Source organism: Palaemon carinicauda, chromosome 9 (genome assembly GCF_036898095.1).
Source record: "Palaemon carinicauda isolate YSFRI2023 chromosome 9, ASM3689809v2, whole genome shotgun sequence".
NCBI lineage: Eukaryota > Metazoa > Arthropoda > Malacostraca > Decapoda > Palaemonidae > Palaemon > Palaemon carinicauda.
The window spans coordinates 111,328,502-111,354,264 of NC_090733.1; the positions used below are offsets into that span (position 1 = coordinate 111,328,502).

Here is a 25,763-nt window from a genome sequence, read left to right on the forward strand (position 1 = left end):
CTTGCTGGAGAAAATAGTCACACCCTTAGAAGGTGTTGCTGCTTTGATAGCTTCCTTCTGCTTAAGGATCGTTCCTATCGTAGATGGATTTCGGCCATATTCCTTCGCGAGCACACTTAACCGCATGCCATCCTCGTATTTCTTTATTATTTCCATCTTCATCTCCATGGAAAGTATCATCCTCTTCTTTCCCTTAACATCAGCGACTTTCTTGGGACCCATGGCTAATGATGTATCGTAGGATCACATACGATAACAGTACGTAGTACAGTAAAATTGCTATGAAAGCGAAATCACAAACACTTAAGTCAATGCGTACGATACCACTGCCGGAACAAAAAGACATAGGAACGCTAATGTGTAGGGATGCACGATGGGATACAGTACAGTAGTTAGACCAATAGGAGAGCAGGATCTCATGGTAGTAACTAGCATCCAAGTAGGGAGATAACCAATGGGAACGCAGAAGGATGGTAGGGAGTTTACCGGCTGGCGGCGCGCGAATTTTAAAATCCGTCTGGGATGCGCCCGCTCGTACCGCCTTTCGTTGTCCGAATATTTTCCGTGATCCAAGTCATAAAATTCTTCATCTCCTTTCGTGAAGTGAAAATTTCGTAAGCCGATTCTTTCGTAGTTAGAGGTTTGACTGTGCATCAGTCCCTGGCGGTTCACTGGGTGTTATTAGCGAACGACAACACCATGGCAGTGGCTCATGCAGAACAAACAGGACGGTACCTGTTTTTTCCGCAACGCCTCACTTCTAGCATGGTAGGCTAAATGGGCAGAAGACAACTTGGTCTCTCTTTCAGCTCAATTCATTCTGGACAATCAGGAATGTGCTCATGGTCTTCTGTGCAGAACTACTCAGTTAGTGGTCCCTGAGCGGTCTTTGTGTCATCCAGTGGCCTACAAAGTCCTGACCTTGAGGGTTTTCCTGATGGTGGATCTCTTCACGACGTCCCTGAACAACGAGCTTCCGCTCTACTGTTCAGCAGTCCAGGATCCACAGGCTCCACGGCAGGATGCATTCAGCAACGGCCTGTCAACATCAGCATTTTAGCCATTTTCCCCCGTGCTGCTTGAGGACAAGGGTGCTTAACAAGGCAAGATCATCCGCAACTTGGCAATGACCCACTTAGCTCCGCTTGGCATCTACGGGATGGTTCCCGTACCTTTTTCAGCTGCTGATGGAAGTCCCGAGAAAACTCTCTCCACGACACGAGGGCATGTGAACATCTTTCACAAAGCTGTAGCACCTCCTTTCACAGAGAGGCCTATTTGCTACAAGTTGCTAAGAGGATGTCTGGATACCTACGTAGATCTTTGGCTTCAGTCTACCAGGCTAAATGGACTGTGTTCTCTAGTTGATGTCGTGGAATGGGTATCTTTACCCTCGATGTCACTACTCCAGCAATAGTGGAGCTCCTTGTTTACCTTCAGGAGGAAAAGCCTCTCTCGGTCTCGGCGATGGAAGGCCACTGCTCGTTCTTGAGCCTCGCCTTCAGACCAAAAGGAATTAATCTTTACTCTGTGTCAGAGTCTCAAGCTTACCTGCCCTCGGTCAGAAGGGAGACCTCCTCCGTGGAACATGGTTTGCGCCCTTCGGGACCCGAAGTGTGCCCCCCTACGACTCAGGACATCAAGCAGCTGATCTTCACCTGACCTTGATGGCAGGTCTCCCGTTCGTGTTGGCTTCAGCCAAGAGAGTCTGCAAATCCCATGGGCCTCCTTCAAAGTCTGTTTCACGACGATGGGCATGGTAATACTTGACTTCGTTCTTGGCTGCTCGCATCCCAGATTCCACCCCTTTGGATTGAGATTCCTTGGTAGCGTGACTAATAATCCAGATTAACGGCTACTTTGCCAGGGAGGAACTTGAGGTGCTACCTCAAGAGAACTACTGGAACTCGTCCTCGAGTGTCAGAACTCTTTGTCAGCTTTGGGGAGGTGAAGAGAAGGATCACCAAGAACACGTTCTCAGCTTGGATCCTCAAGGTTATGGACTGAGCATTGAATACTGATCCTTCTCCTCATAGAGGAGACTTAGAGATCAGAATGTTAAGGGGAGGAGTGCGTCCCTAGTGTTTATGAAAACTACTCTATGCTCTGTGACGCAGGCCTTGTCAGTGAGCGTGTGGAAGCATCAAATGACCCTCGCCACCCACTTCCTGCAAGACGTGACCCACAAGAACAAGGAGACATTCTCCACTGACCCTGTGGTGGCTATGCAATAAAGGGCTTAAACACCTCAGGCTCCTTGTTGGGAAAGTAGCAGATGGGGGTGGGGGGGCGGGGGTGGGTGGGGGCAGAGTTTAACTATGGTCAAGTCTGTGATGAAGGACAAATAATGGCTGGCTCTTTCTTTCATCTTCTCCCTGGGGGATCAGCACCTACAGTACTCTGCAAAGCTGGCCTCTGCTCTCTGCAGGTAAAGCCATTTCCCTTGTGTAATGTGGTATAGAGAGATATACTCGTTTCGTCCCCATGCCCCCTGACGAGGTGGGATTGGGTAACATCTACAGTTGATTTTAAGTTATTCCGTAACTGACATACAAACCACGCTATTGAATAGGGGTTATTACTTTTGGCATAGCTGAAATGACGAGCCATTAGAATTTTAACGAGGGTTTACTACCCCACCGCTAGTTAGCGGGGGGTAGGGAGGGTAGCTTGCTACCCCCTCCCCCTCACACACACCTGTGATTGAGCTCACTTTGCTTTCGGCTCGGGTGGTAGTCGGACATGTCCGCTCTCACCCTCGCCTCTCTGACAGCCATTAATGCATTTTTGCTTTCTCTTCTACTGTATAGGTGTGTTTGTGAAGTTGGCCTCTGCTATCATGCGCAAGTGTCCTGGATTACCCGACCGCTCTTGTGGTACGTTTATGTTGGCGGTCGAGACGGACCCTCACACCCTTTGTCCTTATTGTATGGGTCAGCGGTGTGATAGAACTAATAAGTGTGATGAGTGTAGGGAGTGGTCTACCTCCCAGTGGGAGAAGTTTTCTCGGCGACGGATGAAGAAGTCCAAGCGGGATATTTCTCCTTCGAAGGTTTCTTTGAAAGGAGAAATTCCCAAGGACTCTTCTTCCGTTATCCAAACCTCCGAAGCTCCCGCTCGATCGGTTTCTTCCGAGAGACCGTCGAAGGGTAGCGTAGGCCATAGTTCTGTTTCCCGACCTCAGGGTTCGGGAGAGGGCATTGCCTCCCATAGCGAGGCAGCTCCTCCTCCTCCCCCTGGGGAGGAATTAAATATTAATGTAAGCACTATTGATTTGTTTCAGCTTTGGTCTTCCTTGGGGCTTGAGGGTTCGCCCTCCTCGGAAGCCTTGTTTGACATGATCCGGTTGGGTGCCGCTGTCAAACAATCGCCGACTTTGGCAGAGGTTGATCCTCTGTCTATTGTTGACGTTGTGGTGGCAGAGGCTTCCGATGCGGTATCTCCGACCTCTGCAACTGATCAACCTGCTGTAGCTGAAGGCTTAGTTTCTCCCTCTGCTCAACCTTCGAGGGAGGAACTAAGTCCAACAGTCTCTCCTGCCGGTGATTCTCCCCCTCGGGAGAGTTCACTCACTGAGACTCCTCTTCGGAGGACTGCTGATGGTCAGCTCGCTGACCCAACGACCCCCAGAGGGCACATACGGCGTAAAGCTCGCCTTCCTTCACCTCACAAGGGTGTGAGGAGGCACCCCTTCGGTTCATCTTCATCGCCGCAGTCCGCCGCAGAGGAGTCTCGTCATCGATCCCCGACTGTTCCTGCTACAACCCTGGACTTCTCTGCGGATCGTTCGCGATCCCCTCCGGTGGAAGGTCGTCCTTACAAAGGACATGTCGACCTTCCACCCGTCAGACCTGCTGACCTGCCGTCACCGTTCCTGGCTGCTGATGCGCTGTGGGTGCCTACCCATCCTGTTTTTGTGAGACAGGCAACGGTCCCTTCGGGGCAACAAGGGCGTATGCGAAAATTGGTGCATAAGTCCCTTACGCGCCAGCGCTCTTTTGCTGCCGATGATCCTGACAAAGCGCGTCAGCAGTCACCTGCATGCCAGCGCTCACCGTTGGCTGATATTCCTGCTAAAGCGCGCCAGCGCTCACCTTCACGCTAGCGCTCCCCTGATCGCTAGTGCGCCACTGCGTGCCATTGTTCTCCTGCGCGCCAACGCGCCAGCACTCTCCGCGCCAACGATCTCCTGCGCGCCCACGATCTTCCGATCTGGGTGCAGTAGGGAAGTTGAATGCTTCCCCTGCTCGTCAGCGCTCGCCAACGCGCCGTCATTCTTCACCTGCGCGCCGTCATTCTTCACCTGCGCGCCATCTCTCGCCAGCACTCATTTGCGCGCAGTCTCCCAGTCGTACCCACGAGGATGCGCGTGCGGCCTGCGCGCCCACGCCCATCTCCCCAGCCTGATGTGCGCACACATGCGTGCCCGCGCGCAAGAGATGTCTCTCCTGGGCGCGCTCGCCCAACGGTTTCATCGCTCGCACGGGCTCTTCTTCCTGATCCTGCGCACCCGTGCGAGGGCGAACATTCACCCGCGCGCGCACGAGCGCGCAAACTACCCTCTGCGCACCCTCTGCTGTCTCTGGCACGCGCTCCTACGCGCCATCGCTCGCTAGCGCGCACCCTCGCCCTCGACACCGGGTATTCCCCATCGCGCGAGCACCAGCGCGATCGCCAATACCATCCCATGCGCGACGCTGCAATACAACGAGCAGCAAGGTCGCCATCGCCACATCCCCCCCCCCGCCGCAAGCGCAGAACAGCTCGCTCGCCGGCAGGGGGGAAGGTTCCAGAAAGGTCCAGGGACATTTCTTCTCCATCATCTTCTTTTTAGGCGAACTCCCCTTTGGTAACTCCTCCCAGGGATCGGTCGATCCCTTTCCCTCCAGAGGGAGTATCTGACAGCGCAGCCTTGGTTTGGGACACTGGTCAGATTGGTCGTGCAGGCGTTTAAGCCTGTTCTCTCTGACCTAGGCCACAAATCCTTGGCAGCTTCTACTCCTCTGAAGAGGAAAAGAGGAGTTTCAAACGTGGTAACTTCTCCGAGGGCAAAGCTGACTCCTCGTAAGTCTTTGAGGCAGGCCTCCTCACCACCCCAGACTTTTTCCCCCTCCCCTTCGGACAAAGACTTCCCGTCCTCAGGGGAGTCATGTGAGGTGAGGCGTTCCCCCATCCCACCAATGAGGGAAACCCCACCTCGCACTGGAAAGTCTTCTCGGGTAGGAGTGGAGAAGAGCCTGCCCCTGTCGTTGTTGGAGTCTTGCATCCCTCCCAGGAGGGAGTTGAAGGACTCTTAAGACGATACCAAAGTCTTCATCAAGACTTAGACCGGAGCCAGTCAGTCATTTGGAGAACGTCCGCGAGTCCCCCCAAGAAGAGCCTTTGGGGATAGGAGACTTCGCTGGTAGTCCTTCAGGAGGAGAGCTGCAGGAGTCAGAACATGCGTTCTGGCAGGTTCTGACCCTTATGAGGACTCTCAATGGGTTTGCTGACCCAGAGATTCCTCCTCGTGAGGGCAAAGACACGGTCTTGGACCGAGTCTTTGGGACTCAAAAACCCTCGAAGGCCAGTGCGGCTTTGCCCTGGTCTCAAGGGGTCAAGAGTGCCAGGAACAAGATTGAAGTCCAGCTCTCCGAGCTTGCCTCCTCCAGCCATTCCAGCGCTGGCAACAAGCTCCTCCCACCTCCTCGTGTACAACAGAGAAGGTACTTCGACATTGTAGAGGAGACTTGTGTGGCTCTTCCCCTTCACCATTCGTTGGAAGAGCTTACCAGGGGATTCCCTCGAGAGACACTCCAACCGACAGGTCTCATTCTCGGCGACTGAGATCCTTAGCCAGGAGAAGGTGGCGAAGTGTGCCATGCAGGCCACTTCGTGGCTGGATATCTGGCTAGGGACCGTAGGTATCCTGATACGTTCGGAGGATTTATCCAAAGAGCGTACCAGGAAGGCTATGGAGACTTTTTTACTCTCAGGCACTCGCATGATCGAGTTTCTAGCCCACCAAGTCTCGAACTTGTGGGCTAACACCATCTTGAAACGTCGAGATGCAGTGTCTGAGAGGTTCCATCAAAAGGTCCCTAACACCGAGATCAGCAGGCTCAGACATTCTTCCGTTATGGGAACGAACTTGTTTGAGCCTAGGGACGTGGAGCAGGCCGCTGAGAGGTGGAGGAAGTCCCACCAAGACTCCCTCCTACATAGGGCTCTGACATCTAAGCCCTATAAACCTCCAGCACCCCAGCAGCCACGCCCTACCAAGACCACGAAACCGGCAGCGGCAGCGAAGACGATGGTGTCTAAACCCTTTCCTGTCAAGGACAGGAAAGGCAAGAAGTCCTCCAAGGGAGGAAAGAATCCTAGAGGGAGCGGCCGAGGCCGCAAACGGTAGGAGTGGCAGTCCCCCTGAATGTCCACCAGTGGGGGGATGCCTACAAAGTTGCGCGAACAGGTGGCAGTAACTTGGGGCCGATTCCTGGACGATTTCCGTAATCAGTCAGGATATCGTGTCCTGTTCACATTACAGTATCTCTACTTTCCCTGACAGCAAGTCCAGTGTCGTTGAGTTCCCTTGCCATGGGATCAGCAAGGGAGCAAGCCCTTCGGGCAGAAGTCCAGACCATGTTGAAGAAGGGCGCTCTCCAAAAGGTCTTCGACGGGTCTCCAGGCTTCTTCAGTCGACTCTTTCTTGTAAAGAAGGCGTCTGGAGGCTGGAGACCAGTCATCGACCTCTCAGCTCTGAACAAGTTTGTCAAGCAAACTCCGTTCAGCATGGAGACCGCAGACACGGTCAGACTTGCAGTGAGACCACAAGACTTCATGTGTACACTGTATCTGAAGGACGCGCACTTCCAGATCCCAGTCCATCCGTCTTCAAGGAAGTACTTGAGATTCAGCCTAGACAACAAGGTTTACCAGTTCAAGGTCCTGTGTTTCGGTCTTTCTACAGCACCACAGGTTTTCACCAGAGTGTTCACCCTAATATCGTCGTGGGCACACAGGATCGGCATCCGTCTCCTCCGTTATCAGGACGACTGGCTGATCCTAGCAGACTCGGAGTCATCCCTTCTTCAGCACCGAGACAAATTTCTGGGACTTTGCCAGGATCTGGGGATCATGGTAAATCTCGAGAAGTCCTCTCCGCTTCCCATTCAAAGACTGGTATATCTAGGCATGATCATAGACACCAATCTCCACAAAGCCTTCCCATCAGACAGGATAGCAAGGCTGAGGAGGGTCGCAAGCCCTTTCCTCAGACGAGAACAACTTCCAGCCCAATCGTGGTTACGTCTCCCCGGTCACCTCTCGTCTTTGGCTCGTCTAGTTCCCAGCGGTCGCCTCAGGATGAGATCTCTCCAGTGGCTTCTCAAGTCCCGGTCCGGTGGAATCAGGGTTACGATTCCCCGGACGTCATGATCCCTATGGGACCTGTGGAACGGACGGACCTCCAGTGGTGGGTGACAGACGAGAACCTACGAAGAGGAGTGGATCTTCTCGTCCTTCCCCCCTGGATTTGATGCTGTTTTCGGACGCCTCAAAGAAAGGGTGGGGGGGGGGGCCACGTTCTGCACCACAGGATCTCAGGCCTGTGGTCAGAATCAGAAAAGTGCCTCCATATAAATCTTCTAGAGATGAAGGCCATCTTCCTGGCCCTTCAACAGTTCCAACAATACCTGGCGGGTCACTCTGTGGTGGTGATGAGCGACAACACCACAGTAGTGGCTTACATCAACAAGCAAGGAGGTACCTTTTCGAAGCAGCTATCCCATCTTGTAGTAGAGATACTGAGATGGACTGAAGTCCACTCAATTCCACTATCGACACGTTTCATTCCAGGCAAGAGGCATGTGCTCGCTGACAGTCTGAGCAGAGCGTCTCAGATAGTGAGTACCGAGTGGTCTTTGGATTGTCTAGTAGCCAACAAAGTCCTGACTTTGTGGGGTTCCCCGACTGGGGATCTGTTCGCGACAGCGTTGAACTTCAAGCTTCCGCTGTACTGCTCCCCAGTCCCGGATTCCAAGGCACTCTGGCAAGATGCCTTCCAACAACAGTGGGACAACATCGACGTGTACGCCTTTCCCCCGTTCTGTCTGATGAGGAGGGTGCTCAACAAGACCAGAATATCGGTCAGTCTTTCAATGACCCTCATAGCTCCGCTATGGCATCACGCAGATTGGTGTCCGGACCTTCTGCAACTCCTAACGGAACTTTCGAGAGAACTCCCTCCGCGACACGAGCTACTCAGACAACCACATGCCAACATCTTCCACAAAGCCGTAGCTTCGCTACGACTTCACACCTGGAGGCTATCCAGCATCTCCTCGCTGAGAGAGGATTTTTGCAACAAGTTGCGATTAGGATGTCTGGACATCTGCGAAAGTCATCCGCATCTGTCTACCAGGCAAAGTGGAAAGTCTTCTGTGGTTGGTGACATGGAAGGGGTATCTTCCCACTCGATGCCACTATTCCAGCAATAGCGGAGTTCCTCGTGTATTTGCGGGAAGAAATGCGCCTTTCAGTCTCGGCGGTGAAAGGCTGTCGCTCAGCCTTAAGACTAGCCTTCAGGATCAAAGGAATGGACATTTCTTCCTCGCTGGAACTTTCCCTACTCATACGAAGTTATGAACTTACCTGTCCTCAGTCGGAAGTGAGACCTCCTCCATGGAACGTGGTTTGAGTTCTCAGGTCTCTTAAGAGACCTCCATATGAACCATTACGCCAGGCTTCAAATCGCTACCTAACTTGGAAGACGGTGTTCCTACTAGCTTTGGCCTCGGCCAAGCGAGTCGGTGAACTTCATGGTCTCTCATATGACATCACCCATTCATGGGGATGGGGGGAGGTAACGTTCAAATTCGTCCCTGAGTTTATTGCTAAGACTCAAAATCCGTGGGTGCCGGACCCTCGCTTCGACTCCTTCCAGATTTCGAGTCTTCGTTCTGTAACAGATGACCCAGACCATCTCCTACTGTGCCCAGTAAGGAGTCTGAGGCTATATCTCAAAAGAACGGCTGCAGTCCATCCCCAGGTGCAGGCATTGTTTGTGAGCACTGGGAGGACTAAGAGGAGGGTCACCAAAAACACCATCTCGGCAGGGATTCGTAGGGTGATTCATCTGTCCCTGAATCCAGACCCTCCTCCGTCACGTCGCCCTAGAGCACATGTCAGGGGCGTAGCTACGTCCCTGGCCTTCAAGAAAAATTTTTCAGTGACGCAGGTTCTTCAAGCTGGGGTGTGAAAGCGTCAAGACGACCTTCACAGCCCACTACCTGCAAGACGTGACCCACAGGAGGCTCGATACGTTTTCTATCGGCCCCGTGGTGGCTGCACAACAGCTGGTTTAAAACCTCAGGCTCCTTAATGGACAAGTAGCAGAAGGTTGAGGGCATTGTTACCCGGTCTTAGTTTGCATGAATGGAAAGGTTTGTCTGGCCCTTATTCTTTTCTTCATCTTCCCCTCTCTTGGGGAAAGCAGCATCCTGGGTTCTCTGCAGAGCTGACCTCAAACCACTGTAGGTAAACCATGTTTCCTTGTGTTCCTAGTATTAAGCTAATACTGTCATGTCCCCATACCCTGACGAGGTGGTATTGGGAGAGTCCTAGCCTAAGTTTCCATCTAAAGGACTACAGGTCAACTTCCCAGGACGAGTCACACTTTATACCTTCACACACAGCTTACGTAGGCCGCAGCCCTTGCGTAGCAAGGTTCTAGCGAGGTGCAGGGACTCCTTATTGTTGTGCTGACATACTCAAATACTGAGTCCCCGGACAAAGCCAAAAGCCAGTACTGGCTGGGACTTTCCACCCTTCCTAATGGGCGAGTCACCCCTATTAAATAGCGTGGTTTGTATGTCAGTTACGGAACAAATGACAAATTCGTAGATAATTTGTATTTTTCCTAACTATACAAACCTTAGCTATTTAATCAAATTTGCCCGCCAGCCCTATCCCCCTTGAAGTCCTACCTCTAAGCAAAGTGAGCTCAAGCACAGGTGTGTGTGAGAGGGGGGGGAGGTAGCAAGCTACCCTCCCTACCCCCTCGCTAACTAGCGGTGGGGTAGTAAACCCTCGTTAAAATTCTAATGGCTCGTCATTTCAGCTACGCCGAAAGTAATAACCCCTATTAAATAGCTAAGGTTTGTTTAGTTAGGAAAAATACAAATTATCTACGAATTTGTCACATTCTTACATTTTTGACAACTCTTACCTAGACTAGTTACACTGCTAGTATCACACTGATTGCTCAGGCTGCTAACCGTGCTTTGCATTAATTGTTTAGCAAGGTGTCAGGGATTCTCCTTGTTACGTGTGGAGCACTTATGGGAAACCCCCTGGTCGAAGACCAACCAGTTTTTTCAGACTTCTACCCTCCTAAGGGGTGAGTCAATCTCTATAAAAAGCAAGGGTCGAGGGTTTATATTCAGTGTGAGAACAAATGACAAATTTGAAAGTAATTAGAATTTTTACTAATGATACAAACCTGTATCTACTAATACAAATTGTTCCGCCATCACCTGTCTCCAGTAAGTCCTGTCTGCAATAAAAAGTGATGAGACAACACAGGTGTGTGTGTGTGAGCGTGGTAGCAGGCTATCTCTCCTACTCCTCCCACCCCTGCTAACAAGCGGTAGGGTAGTTACACACCTAGCTAAAAGTCTTATGGCTAGTCTTCCAGCTTTGCCGAAAGTATAATCCTTATAAATAGCTACAAGTTGGTATCATTAGGAAAAATACAAATTACTTCAAAATTTGTCATTTTTCTTTGCTTATGCATTGTTATTTATTCTTGAGGTTTTATTTTCTCTAAAGAAGCAGTAGCTGGTCAGGCATTTAAGGTCTTATGTTAGCAAAGGGCACTTACATCAAGGGGCACTGGCAACTGCTTAATTTGTTAATGTATGCAATTAATGGAAGTTAGTTAAGCTAAACCTCAACCTCTTGTAAACAGATATGGGTATAATACAATTTGCCTTATTTTAAAGAATATTTAGAGAAGTGCATGCTAATCACATTACTGTTATTAAATTTTCTTAAACCACGATTATTGTGAGGAGAATGTCCGTTACTTCCAAATGAACAACATAATTTAACCTCAAATAAGAGGCTGTGTTATACAAGTGTCTTAAAATTTGAAAAAGCTTTATTCAAGAACTTTATCATACAATTTTGGTAGACATAAGTTGTCTAATTGCCAGCTTTTTGGATTTATTTACTGTACAGTACTCCTGAAGGCAGTATTGTGAAAGAGTAAAAGTTTATAGGACCTTCCATATGGAGCAGTCACTCAGGAATAGTTAAGCCACCAGTTACTATCTCTGTACAGTACTCTAATACTTTGAATAGCCTATGTTAAGTTAAGATCATGATTTAATCAGCAGTAAAGTGATAGGCAGTGAATTAAAAACTCAATAATTTTTTGGAAATCTGTGGTTTTAGTTTTTATTAATGGGAAGATTTTAAATATTACATTTCCTTGTCATGGGCTAAACTGTTAATGCAAATACAGAACTGTATTCAAATGTTCTCATTTTACAGGTATGTTGGTTATGCCCATAGGGTGTATGCATAGTGTTATGAAAAATGGGAGATCTTGAGCAGTTTGAGGACTTGTTGCTACGTAGTGCACGAAATGGTGATAGTAAAACTGTGGAAGAAATTCTGCAGGCTCGACAGGATGGGAAAGTTAATCTGGATATCAGCTGCAAAGGTATGACAGTATAAAATTTATTTGTTTCTACTCAAATACAAATCTGCATTCTTTAATAGGAGTATGCTTTTAGCGAAGAAGAATACAGCTTTTAAAATTTTAACAAGGTGGTACAGTAGTAGTTACAACTGTGGGGCGGGGAAGCTGTAACCACCCAACCAGCCACTGAACCCACACTTTGTTTTCAGCGGTCGAATGGTGCAGACGTACTTCGGTGCCTTCAACTGGCTCTTTTAAGGATTTTTTGCTGCTTCTATTATATAACGGTAATACCTTGACATATGTACACCCCAACATACGAAAATTTTTAGATACAGTACGAGTAAGCCGCTTAGCAAATTTTTGCTCTGAAATGAGCGTGCTTACAGATGCTAATGCTAGGTGGTGGAGCACTTGGGAGCTGCTCTCGAGGCCCGCATCACTCTTTCATTTCGCGGGATCTCTGACTACTGTGCACGTTTCCGAGGATTGTCCGTGATGTTTGCGTTATTTTCATGATTTTAACATGTATTTGTAGACAATTATCTTTAAGGGAGGGGTACAAAGCAAGCGAGAGTGAACATTGATATTGAGAAGAAAAAGTGCTTGATGACGATAGAGGTGAAGCGTGAAATTATCGAAAAACATGAGCGTGGTGTCCGCGTAAGCGAGTTCGCCTGCCATTACGAGAGGAGTTTATCGATGATATGTACCATCCACTAATGGAAGGATGCTATTAAGAGTACAAAGCCTTCCAAAGGCCTAGTCATCCTGTCAAAGTTACAGACTAATGTAAATGACGAGATGGAGAGGCTTCTGTTGTGGATTAAGAAAAGCAGTTGGCGGAGAAAGTGTGTGAGTGAGACAATCATCTGTTAGAAGGCCAGCTCAATCCATGAAGATTTGAAACAAAGGGAAGCATCTGAGAAGGGGGAGACATCAACGCAAGTGAAGACGTTTAAAGCTAGTCGTGGGTGGTTCGATAACTTTAAAAAGCGAACTGGGATGCACTCGGTTGAGAGGCATAGGGAAACTACAAGTTCCAATGTGAAAGCCGCGGTGGAGTATGTTGAACGTTTCGCCTCACTTGTTTCTGCTGAAGGTTACATTGCCCAACGTCTTCACCTGCAATGAAACTGGTCTCTTTTGGAAGAAGATGCCACGGAGGACATTCATCACGGGTTGTTGTGGCCTGATTGGTAAAGTCTCTTCCTGGTGTTTGTCAGACGGAGGTTTGAGTCCTGCTCAGGCTCGTTAGTGCTTTTAGTGTCTGCAACATTACCATGCTTGTGAGCCAAGTTTGGGGGGTGTGTTTGGGAGATCCTATAGGTCTATCTGTTGAGTCATCAGCAGCCATTGCCTGGCCCTCCCTGGTCCTAGCTTGGGTGGAGATGGAGGCTTGCGCACTAATCATATAATATATGGTCAGTCTCTATGGGCATTGTCCTGCTTGCTAGGGCAATGTAACTGTCCCTTGCCTCTGCTATTCATGAGCGGCCTTTAAAGCCTTTAAGAGAAGAAACTGCCGGGCCATAAACCCAGGAAAGATGGATTGAATCTAGCCTTGTGTGCTAGACTCTAGCCTTGTGTGCTAATATCAGCAGTGACTGCAAAATCAAGCCACTGCTTGTATACCACTCGGAAAACCCATAGGCTTTCAAGAGTTACAAGATCGTGAAAGGAAAGCTTCAAATGATGTGGCGAGCAAATTCAAAACTGAGTTACGAGGCATTTCTTCACAGAATGGGTAAATCTGGCCTTTGGTCTGGCAGTCAAAAAGTATTTGTTGGAGAAAAACCTGCCATTGAAATGTCTTCTCATTTTAAACAATGCCCCTGGTCACCCTCCAGGTCTTGAAGATAACATTCTTGATGAATTCAAGTTCATTAAGGTCCTCTATCCCCCGCCCACCACCACGCCACTCCTCCAGCCTATGGACCAACAGGTCATTTCTAATTTCCAGAAGCTGTAAACAAAGCATTTATTTAAAAAATGCTTTGATGTCACAGATAACACCAATCTCACCCTTTGTGAATTTTGGAAGGACCACTTTAATATTGTGCATTGTTTAAATGTTATTGATGGGTTATAGCAGGTTGTAGCATGAAGAACCTTAAATGAAAGGGATTTCGAAGGGCTCAGTACGCCGCAGCTCGACCCCTGAACCCACTGTGTGGGAAGAAATTGTCTCTCTCGGAAGTTCATTGGACGGGAGGTAGAGGAGGCAGATGTCAGCGACCTTATCGAGGAGCATCAAGAAGAGCTCATGATGGAGGAGTTGATTGAGCTCCAGATGATGCAACATATGGAGGTGTTACAAGAGCTCAGTAGCGAGGAGGAGGTGGAACCAGAGGAACTTCTTTCTTTGAGGGAGATTCAGGAAGTGTTGGCCAAGGGGCAGGATTTTTTTGATTTTGTTGAAAAGAGGTACCCTGATAAATTGTCTTGTGGTTGTGCTTTAGCTCTTTTCAACGACACTTACCTGACTAATATCTGCAACATTTTGAAAGGGAGACAGAAACAAAGCTCCTTGGATAGGTATTTTTCAAAAGGCTTGCAGCAAGTGAAAGTAAAAGCGAGGCAAACAGAGTGAAGGTAAGTGAAGAACAGTAAAAAAAATCAAAATAAAAAAAAATTTAGAAAATAAGATCATAAATTTTTTAAAAGATTAAGTAAGCTAAGCTCAGTTAAGTTGATTTAAAATTCGTGTTACGATTCGTAATGTATGGAACTGTGTAATTTGTTTAGTTTGGGATGTGTTTTGGCTTGAATCGGAGAAAACTCGTCTGCAGGCAGTCCCTTTAAGTGACAGCAGCGCCGTCATCAATGCGACTGATAAACTTGTAATTAAAATTAAGGTATATATTTTGATTTACCTTAATTAAATATACTAAAAAAATCTTATGAGTTTTTAGAAAAGGATAGTAAACTGAATGTGTATGGATAATGTGTTAGGTAGTAGGTTGGCCACTCATTGAGATACTACCGCTATTGAGTTATGGGGTACTTTGACTGACCAGACAGTACTACATTAGATCCTCCTCTCTGGTTACGGTTAATTTCCCCTTTGCCTACACATACACCAAATAGTCTGGCCTATTCTTAACATATTCTCCTCTGTCCTCATACACCTGACAACACTAAAATTACCAAATAATTCTTCTTCTCTCACTCAAGGGGTTAACTACTGAACTGTAATTGTTTATTATCCTACGTGTACCGTCCAATGCTCTCCTTCAATTCCTCCCTCCCTCCTCCGCAAACACCGCCATTAGTCACTACAGTCTGTCTCGAAGGTAAGAACTCTATACATAGTAGTGCCACATTTTATAGCAAATCACAGTCCAGCAATCATTTATGTCATTTTGTGATTGTAAAGTATTACAGAATAGCAATCAAAAGCATGTTTTTCCATTGTTATATCATTTATTTGGGTGTTTATAAGAGGGCGGGAATGGATCAAATTTTTTCAGTTATTTTAATATGGGAAATTTGGCTTGAGATACGAGTAAATTGACATATGACCTTGGTCCTGGAACGCATGATGCTCGTATATCAAGGTATTACTCATTGTGTTGACAGAGTATCATTGGTGAAGAATACTTAGAAAGAAGTGTGGATTTGCTGTGATTTCCTCAATAACTATAGCTGTGTGACAGTTTTCTGGGCAAGCTTACCGATATTCACATTCTGGTTCCTTTCAAACAGTATTCCTGTTTGCTGTTTATTTCCTCGCCATGTGACGATGAAGACAATGTATTCCTGAGGAAGTTGGTGATCTTTAGACATTGATGTGTACCGTCGGAGGAAGAAGGTTTTACTTCTGTCGAATGTATTTTTCTGTTCCCGGAAAAGCGGTAATTACTTGTCACCTGGTTGGGTTGTCTCTAAATGGATTCTCGAGGCCTCTTCCCCAATTGACAGTCGTCATTGTCCTGAATGACCCTTAGGAGGAGCTTAAAGTTCCTCCTCCAATTCTGCCTCCTTTACGACTTTGAACGTTGAGATAGAAGAGCGGCTCTACCTTCCTATTCCACGTTTTGGACGATGAACAGCAAAGACCGATTGATAAGAGTTGCTTAAAGTGATGCTTTCTGCTTCTCTTTCAGGAAGAGCCACTGCTCCTCCAGAATTCCCCTTGACTACATTTGGCGAAGACGAAGAAGATGATGACGACAACTGAAGTGCATAGAGCAAGAGAGATCTTCTGCACTGTTAGTTGGATTAGATAGGCTCCTCATTTCTTTTCTTATGTATGAATGAAGTAGTCAAAGAAGACAGTTTGATAGAGCCTTTAGACACAACACCAGCTACTCCAAAAGAAGAAGAAACTAGCTGTGAAGACCGATTATTGAAAGTTTTAAGAGACTTCGTACGACCTAGTTTCACATATGTGTGAGAGGGTTGATGTTGTACCACCATCCACCCAACAGAGGAAGGTGTGTTGGTATGAGGTACAGATGATTACACTCATGCTACCAGTACAGTAATCGATCCCGTACGAGAACGAGTATGCAAACCGTTGTTCAGGATGAAGGCTGCCTACTTCACACTTCACCTCCTTCAGAGAGACATCTTCACCCAGAAGGACAAATGCATGGTGACGTCGTCTCTTGTGTGAGAGGTGGACAACCCTGATTGATCCAAGTCTCACGAGATATGGTCTGATTCCTCTACTATACGTAGTACTGTATTGTGAGAGGAGCAGCATTGTACAAAAACCTGCCCAGCCTGTGGAAGGTGTTTCGGTACAAAATACAGGACCTTGCGCTTCTGCTAATGTCGTATGCAAGACTAAGCCCAAGCACTGCATGTTAGGAGATTGGCATCCGCCCTTGTCCCTCTTCGGCACTAGGGCATTTCCGGAACACTTCATTGATGCTAAGATGTCGAAAAAACTACCGGTACTTACCGAGAGGATTTCCATTTGGGAAGAGATCTTGGTATGTACTTGCCCCGTATGTAAGACGAGAGGTTTCATATCGGGAACGATTTCTTCCCAGAGAATATGTTTTGGTATGCATTATAGGAGTTTTCATGCTTGTCACCATTTCTCAGTCTCGTACAAAACCGAGCACGCGGATCCCATGCAGGATGATAAGCGCTGGCCTTCTTTTCCCTCTTTGGTGAGTTCAAAGGACGATAACTCAGCAGAAGAAGCCTGGTGGAGTGTGTGATCAATGCGAACCTAACAACCTTAGATGACTGATCCCACAACACAATCACCACTGGCATGATCACATCGCACACCATCCCGGCCTTCCATATCGCCATTGGTCTCCTGCTGCTCTAATTGATTGGTCTCGGTGTGATCAGTCAGTATGTGATTTGTCTTCAGTGACTAGCATTATAGATAAAACTTCTGGCATCTGCTTTGATCTAGCTTTCTGAGTCTACAATACCAATGAAAGAGGAACCTATGATCATTCTCAATGCTAGAATGGACTACGAAATCTTTCCTTCACGAGTGCCGAAGTTTATCTTATGGTCATCCATTCGTGTTTGGTCTTCACAGGAATGTTCCAATGCTGTCCTCCCCGCAAATCGGTATTCCTCATGTTTGGGTTCTATCGTAAGTCATTCAATCGGGAGCCACATGATCACAACCTACGCTCATGCATCGGTCGTTCGTTACTTTCGAGACACCAGTGAACTAATACACCCATCACCTATCTGTTCCGTTCCAGTGCTCCTACCCCGAAGGTCTTCCAACACACTGGAATCCTTCAATGCTCGAGATCTTCTGAGGCACTGAGACTATTCCAAGACCAGTTATCTTGCCACACTTGTAGATCTGTCCTGGCTAGGAGATCTCCCCATGCTCTGTTTAACTCTATTGCATGATAGGTATTAGAACAAGACTTCTCAGACCTGATCTCAGTAATGTAACTTTAAAAGCAAGAATTCTTGCAGGCCATGGAGAAGCACTTTTGTTGCTCCTCTATGCTCTCCATGGTACTACGCTCTTACTATTATTCTCTAAAGGCTAAGGCACAGGAGCCCCTTAGCCTCTGAGAGCATGAGAGCCAAAAGCAGTTCAGCCATCAAAGGAGTTCAGCCAACGGTCATTAGTCCATTCTATCTCTACATGTGATAGCCCCGGTCTCACCAGAATAGGGCAGGAAGGATTCTTCGAAGATTATCGTAGAATCCCAGACCCTACAGCACCCGACTTTAGTATGTTCCCTACAAAGGCAGAGATCTGCAAGACTTGATCAATGATTACCAAGGACTTTGTCCTCATTTGTAAACTGCTGACAAAACTTCTTTCGTTTGATAGAGTGGCTAATTCATAACAAGTGCCTCCCCAGCCATCATTGCAGTAGGTCTTGAAGTGTTATTAATTGGCAACCAGTCGTCTTCTAACCCTTAGGTGTCATTGGATCAGGAATACAAGACTGCTATCCTGGTATTTTCATGGCAATCCTTATTGTAGGAACTCCTCATCTCCAGAGAATCTGCAGCTACAGACGCGTTCAGGGAGGGATGGGATGCCCACCTGAGTACTGTATCCTGTCCGTCTAGGGGATGATCCACGGAAGAAATGCTGCTGCTTTTCAACTTACCGACAGTACATGCATCATTGCTACATAGCAAGCTCTCCTAATAGTGTTGATAAACGGCAATGCTTCCATTCGTGACTGCGTCAACAAGGGCCTCATTTCATGGACCCTTATCAAGCAAGTGCACTCTTTAGAAGTTATCAGCATGGTAGAGATGTTTGGAAAGCTCAATTTAGGCAGTCGATTGGGATTGTTTTTGAGGGTCAGTTTTGATCCCTATATCATTACTTGATAGAAAGGCTTACTTCAGGTCTTCATTATTGCTTAATTGGCTTACCATTCAGCAGAGTACAATGTTTTTATTTTCCAATAAGTCTTTTTTTACAGTATTCGAGGACACCTTCCAATATCCCGGGGAGTTCAAGACGCGCCTTTCTGTCTATTTTCCAGTTTCACTGATTCCAATCGATAGATGGTATGAAGACCAGCTGTTTTCTTTCTTCCTCTATCAGGGAAGCTTTTTAATCTTGAGGTGAAGAATAGCATTCGGCCTTAGTTAGATGATTTCAGCTATGATTTAGGTCTGGATTCTTTGCGAGAATCGTCTAGACTCATGAGGAGCTCCTAGGGTGTTCAAATTCATCTGGACACATGAGGAGCTCTTAGGGAATTCAAGTTCATCTAGACTCATTTGTTGTGTATACAGTATGAAAAGTAATGGGCCATGAACACTACCCTGATGAACACCAGATATCACATTCCTATATTCACTATAGTGAATATAGGAATGTGATATCTGGTGTTCATCAGGGTAGTGTTCATGGCCCATTACTTTTCATACTGTATACACAACAAATGGTTTGTCCTAGCAAACAAGCTTGTTGCATATGCAGATGATGCTACAGTCTTTGCATCAATTCCATCTCCTGAATATAGATCTGAGGTTTCTGAATCCCTTAATAGAGATCTAGCTAAAATTAGTGCGTGGTGCAAATTATGGGGCATGAAGTTGAATCCTAACAAAACTCATAGAATGATTGTAACAGGTCAAGGTCAGTGGCTCCTCAACATCCAGATCTCAGCATTGATAATGTTTCTTTAACTGTGTATGACTCTTTTGAAAGTTTTGGTGTGATTCTTGACAGCAAATTTACTTTTGAGAAACACATTAGGTCTGTGTCTTCTTTAATTGGACGAAAAATGGGCATATTGAGAAAGTCTTTTAAAGATTTTCGTTGATCAATATAATCTGAAGAAGTGCTTTAATTCTTTCATTCTACCTTGATTCAAGTATTGTTCTCCTGTCTGGTCTTCAGCTGTTGATTCTCATCCTAATTTGTTGGCCAGGAACTTACAGGCTATTAAATTTCTTATTCCTTATCTAGATATTAATCTCTTGCGTGCACCGTCATTCAATTAGTTTGTTATGCATGTTGCATAAGATTTTTCATAATTCTGATCATCCTTTACATTCAAATCTTCCCGAACAGTTCCATCCTATTCTTAATGCTAGGCATGCAATTAATTCTAATAGTCAGGCCTTCATCATAAGGCTCAATACTACACAGTATTCTAGAAGTTTTGTTCCAGCTATGACCAAGTTGTGGAATAATCTTCCTAATCGGGTAGTTGAATCGATAGAACTTCCAAAAGTTCAAACTTGCAGCAAATGTTTTTATGTTGAAAGGGCCGACATAAGTTTTTTTATAGATTATTTATGAAATATCTGTTTTCCTGTTATTGTTTTTAAGATATTTTATTTTATTTATTCATTATTTCCCAGATCGTTTATTTATTTCCTTATTTCCTTTCCTCGCTTGGCTATTTTTCGCTGTTGGAGCCCTTGGGCTTATAGCATCTTGCTTTTCCAACTAGGGTTGTAGCTTAGCTAGTTAGAATAATGATAATGGGTTGCAGATAGGGCTTCGTTCCTCAAGACCATCCTTTACAAACTTTGTCCTGATGAAGCAAATAGGAAATGGAATATCTTGATCTGTGTGATAAGTCATTCTGGAGAAGAGATCTATCACCTTGTTTCAGGAATTTTGGTCGGGACTTAGAACCCAGCCATTCATGACTTTGTCCTCCTTTATCTTTTTCCGTCAAGAAGGGTCTAGCAGGGTCCAGGATGACTTGCCTTCTCATCCTGGGAGGACCCCAAGACTTCCTACAGTAACGGAAAGAATAAAAGAAAAGACACTAGAACATTTTCTTTCGGGCTTCTTGGTACATTCAGTAGTGCTCCTCCGGGTGGCAAGAAGAATAAGGAAGCTTCCCAGATTCAAGCACATGAGGTCAAACATATTGGATCAATCCCAGCTCTCTCTAAGAACCTGTCAGGATTGCAATTCATGAAGATAAGAGTCTTGTAATAACAGAACAGTCTCTGACCATTACCTATGGGAGTATACCCACAGGACCCTAGATACTGATGCCCTTGGCCTGGTAGCAGTTGCTTAACAGACTGTGAAGCAAACCTAGCTTCTTTATAGGACAAGCAACATGTCTAATTTAGCAGACGCGATGTAAATCCAGAATGAGGGATAGATCAACTGGCTCTTCTACCTCTTCCTTCTTCCATTTTCTTGTGGGTGTAGTAGTCACCCCATTATTTGTGGTATTGGATGATATTTATAGGGAAGGCACATGATCGAGCAACTTTTCTTATTAGTAAGTTTCGTTTAGAAGTTTCCCTTCATCCTCTCATATAGGGGTGAGTGTATGCAACCCATTTTCATAATGACCATTTATCTTCCACACGGAAATACAGTAGGTTTTCCTTGACTGTCTATCCATAGTGACCTAGCCTAACACCTGCTGCATCTTCATAACAAGATCATTAGGAGATTGACAAGAGTCATTACTTAAGCTCCTGAACAGGATTAAAGTGTTTGGACATTTCGTGGGATAGTAACTAGCACGATTGTTTTTTTTTTTTTTTAAGTTATACTTCCTGCCTCAACCCCTCAATAAGTCCAGGGGAGCAGGCTTCCCTACCATTAGCAGTAACTTCCACCAACTCGTTAAAGATTTTATAGCCATATCTCGCTTTGCTGAAAGTATACTCTTAATGGAGTTAGGTTTGAAATAGTTGAGAAAACTATATATTACCTTAACAATTTGATTTCACATGTTACTAATAATATAATCTCTCATAGAACACCTTATGTTTAATTATTTTCTTCTCCACTTTGTTGTTGTTCAATAGGTTTTTAGATATTTTTCTCTTCAAAAAAGGGTTTAAGATTTGATAAGGGTTATTTTTTATTTCTCCTAGAAGTGTTTTTCTTTATGATTTAGAACTTTGAAATGCCCTATTCTTAGGATTTGAAATTTTCAACCAAACTGAACTCAAATAATTTAAGTGTTTGCTGAAAGATATTGTTGTCGACTTATGATACTCAGGTCATGATATCTTCCAGTGGAGTTTATTGTTATGTTTTGAAAGATATTAATGTCATTAATATCAAGGATATTGATATTTAAATCAATCTTACTTTTCAGGAAAAACTAAAGTCAACCAAGGGTGGACTCCATTACATCTGGCTAGCTATTTTGGACACTTAGACTGTGTAGAAGTTTTGCTCAGACATGGCGCAGCAATCGACGAGCTGAATGATGCTGGTGATACACCTTTACATAAAGCAGCACTTACAAATAGAGAAGTGAGTATATTCCAGAATCTACTAATTCCTGAATGTCTAGTTGTTCTTACAGAAATACAGACCCTCGTTCGTTAATAGGAGTGTGATTTCAGCGAAGCTGAAACGGCTTAAAATTTGAACAAAGCGATGGTAGTTACTGATGGGGGGTGGGGAAACCCCACCCACTCAACACGCCACAACACCCTTCCATTGTTTTCAACGACCGGATAAGATAGATGCACTGTACTTCCGGGGTTTCTATTACAGTATTTCTGATTGTTTTAATCGTTTGTCTCTTTTAGATAAATGTGTTGCCTGTTCATTTTGTCCAAGAGATTTTTAGATGGAATTGAGTTGGTTTACCAATAGCTGTATAGTATCTGTCAGTTCTGTGCAACCCTGTCGATATTTACTTTCCTGTTTCCATTACACATCATTGCTATTTGCTATTTTTTTACTTCATTACTGTGGCCCAGCAATGACAGTGACAACAAAATACTTAGGAAATTGAAATTTATTAGACTTTGTTGTATTCTGTAAGAGTAGGAAGGTTGCTGCCTCTGAACATTTAGCGCAAGGGTGCCATCATTCGTTCGTTTAGTGTCTTCCTGTTCCTGCAAAGGCTATAAGGACTTATCACCAATTTGTGGGCAAGATCAGGCCATTTGCATAAGGTAGACCTAGAGCTAAATAATGTACAGCAAGACCTGTCAGATTATTACTGGCACCCTAAAATCAACACCTCTCCATCTTTTTACATAGTAGGCAGTATCCCATCACCCATATCTGACGAGAATTGCTAGAAAAAACTGAAAAGAATAAACAATGACCCTAGGCATCCACTCCGGGAAGCAAGGCGAAGACTTAAATCCTTCAAAAGCTTTGAAACAGTGGACGACTAGAACCAATCCGGGAAGCTGCTCACAGGGTAGACAATTGGCAAGAAAGTGACCGATGGCCTCCCAATAAGGCGCTGCCCAGCCTAACGAAGGCTTGCCCAGCAGAACAACCCTCTCCAGGAAGGACTGGATAACCCTAAACAGAGCAAGGGTAAAAGTGGGCAAAACTGGAGATAAATGTCATGAATGGGGATTAGCCACCAACTCTGAATGCCCATGAGGACAATGATATAAACAATTGAACACATCCTCAAATCAAAATGAGAGGCAAACAACAACACCCTCCTTTGGGTCTGACATTAGTGCGATAAGATATGATTATGATGAGCTGGTTGTGCTGTCTCTTCATTCATTGAGTTCCTTTTGTCTCTTCCATGTTAGAGTATCATCATTGGCCTAAACAACCCTGTAAAGGAGAACTTCAAGTTGCTCCTCTACTTCTACTTCACCTTTGTCTCATAATACATTGTTGGCTGGTATAGAAAGCGTCTGCCTTCTTTTCCCCATTTTTGAATGAAGTACTACCATATTTTAAAGTAAGATTTTCAAGACCAATTAAGTAACTTAATGTTTGCAAATAACAAAATTTTTAACCATTTGGGTTTCCTTGTAACCCCTGAATAGTGTCAGTGAGTGGAGTGAAGAGGTTTCTTTGAATTTTGTTTGTCTGCATAATACTTAGAATTTTACAGTAATTTCTTTATGGAAATAAGGGATAAAGGAATATCTAACACTGAAGGGATTTCAGCAAGACAAAAGTACAGGATAAGACAGGAAGGAAGAGAACATATTTCATGTAAAAGTTTTGTGATAGGAAGATTTGATGTAAAAATCTCGAATGGAGATGATGATGATAATGATTGTGTAAAATATTTTCACTAATGGAGTTTTAAGTCAATAAGGTATGGAAAGCACAATTTAGGACTTAGCATTTTATTCCTATGCAGATACAAACTTGCGTCATTTATTTAGGGTAACTCCCAGTTTTGTTTTCTATGACCAGACAATCAAAATAAAATTGATTTGATTGCATCATACTTTGTTGCTAGTCAACTGCTGTGCATGACACACAACGCTTGTTCAAACTGCTTCCTCACAACACAAAGGGTCATAAAGTAGATCAGACGTGTCTGCTTCCTCCCTCTGTGATGAAACATCTGCATCGCCCTCACCATACCCTTATAATGCTTAGTGCTTGTTTCTCTTGTGTCTTTGATGTTCACTGTCAGTTGCGTTTTAGCATTATTTGTGAGATTATGAGTGTGTGCCCTACGACTTTTATGTCAAATTTGATGCATTCTTACCCTGGCTGAGATGGCTGCCTCTATGGTACATTTATAAACTGGGTAGAAGTAGATCCACACCCAATATGTCCTCCTTGTTGCGGCAAATGATTTTCTGTGGAATCACCGTGTGAGTACTGTAGGGAGTGGTTGTCTTGCCAGTAGGAGAGATATTGTTCTCGCTGTAAGAAATTATCTAGGAGCGATTGCTCCCCTTCTTTGTCTTCTGTCAGCTATGAAAAGAAACGTAAGATAGGTCCTGCGACGAACGTTATTCCCCATCTATAGCAGATCCCCTGGCTACATCCGCTGTGCTCCCTTAACCTGATCCTTTAGATATTCCATCAGTCCCTGATTATCCGGTTATGTCTAGCGCTCCCTCCCCTCCCAATGAGTGCACTGAGTGGAGATCTACATATGTCAGATTATACAGATATTTCCCCCCTGGGAGATGTCTCCAATTAGAGCATTGAAAGTATCTTCGCGTTCCCGTCGAAACCTCAGAGTAGAGCTTGTCCTTTACTCCTGTATTGAGGTAGCCTTATTGAAAGACCCTTATTACCAGTCCCCAGCTTGAAATAACAAGTAAAGCCTGTCACGTCCGCCAAGGGGTCCTCGGAAGAGATCTCCTCATAAGAGGTCCCATGATGCATCAGTGGACATATTCTCTTTATTATGAGGGTAGTCGGACTGCTTTGGCTGTGTCCCCCACCCAAGACTTAGCAATGCCAGCTGCTCTAAACAAGTTTCTCCTTCTAAGCCTAATAATGCTGTGAAGTCTAGTATAACAAATTCTGCTTTACCCAGAGTTTGTTACTAAAAATTCAGCTTGGCTGAACATTCAGAATAGCAAGTCTGAATGCGCTGCTATATGTAAATGGGATGATGTCACTGTACGCGCCACCATCTCAATGTGTGAGGTAACTTCCACATCTTGGGCAGGCCAACAGGGCTAAGCAAGTTGTCAAACTTAAACATCATGACATTTTAACACGTGAGAGTATTCTTCCGCAACTTAATGAAATCAAAGTTCAAGCTAATTTGTTCATAAACACTCCTGAGGGCATGGTGGATTGTCATTCCATTACTTTCAAGTTCCCCTGAAGTTTTATAAAATTTTGGCTAGGAAACAGAATGATAAAGCCTTGACTTGCGTAATAACAAGCATGTGTCTTACCTTAATTACAACCTACTAATCTTCATGACTGACCTCAAATTAGATCTCGGCCTAATGTTCATAATGCTTAAATCACTCGCTTTACGGAACCCCATTTTATTTCAGATAATTCTTTGTAGGTACAGAGTGTAGATAAGGGCCGTGGAATATTCCCTCCCTTCCCAAGTCACTCCTCATTTGACACAGATGAAGGAGGTATTGTCAGACGATGTTGACGTGGCCTCTGCCGTAGGCGTTCTAGATGGCAGAGCGTTGAGAACTCTTTCGTCTCTTAAATTGAGCTCTGAGAGAGACTTCAATTTCTCCACCTTGCACTCGGTTGCTAGAGGTGAACGTTCTTATAACTCGAGTGAGCTGTACTTCTCCCATTCCTTCTCTGCCTCCTATTCCCGTTACAATATGAATGACACAAGGGAAAGGAAGGACGTCCGGGGAAGAACTAAGAACTCGGCAACTGTTGAAGCAGAGCAACTGGATTATGATGTTATCACTATTAATGACTCTCCAGAGAATCTCAATGCACGCATGAGCACTAGCTCTACTGATTTATCCCCCCCTTGAGGCCCTAGTG

General features: G+C 45.3%; 1 protein-coding gene across 1 annotated transcript in view; it reads left to right on the plus strand.

The window, feature by feature from the left end:
• LOC137647047 (oxysterol-binding protein-related protein 1-like) overlaps positions 1-25,763 on the plus strand; it is a 578,280-nt gene that overhangs the window by 39,287 nt on the left and 513,230 nt on the right. Inside the window, 2 exon segments of the mRNA XM_068380189.1 lie at positions 11,536-11,707; positions 21,694-21,854. Of these exon segments, the coding sequence (XP_068236290.1) occupies positions 11,581-11,707; positions 21,694-21,854 (288 nt within the window). The 5' untranslated portion in view covers positions 11,536-11,580.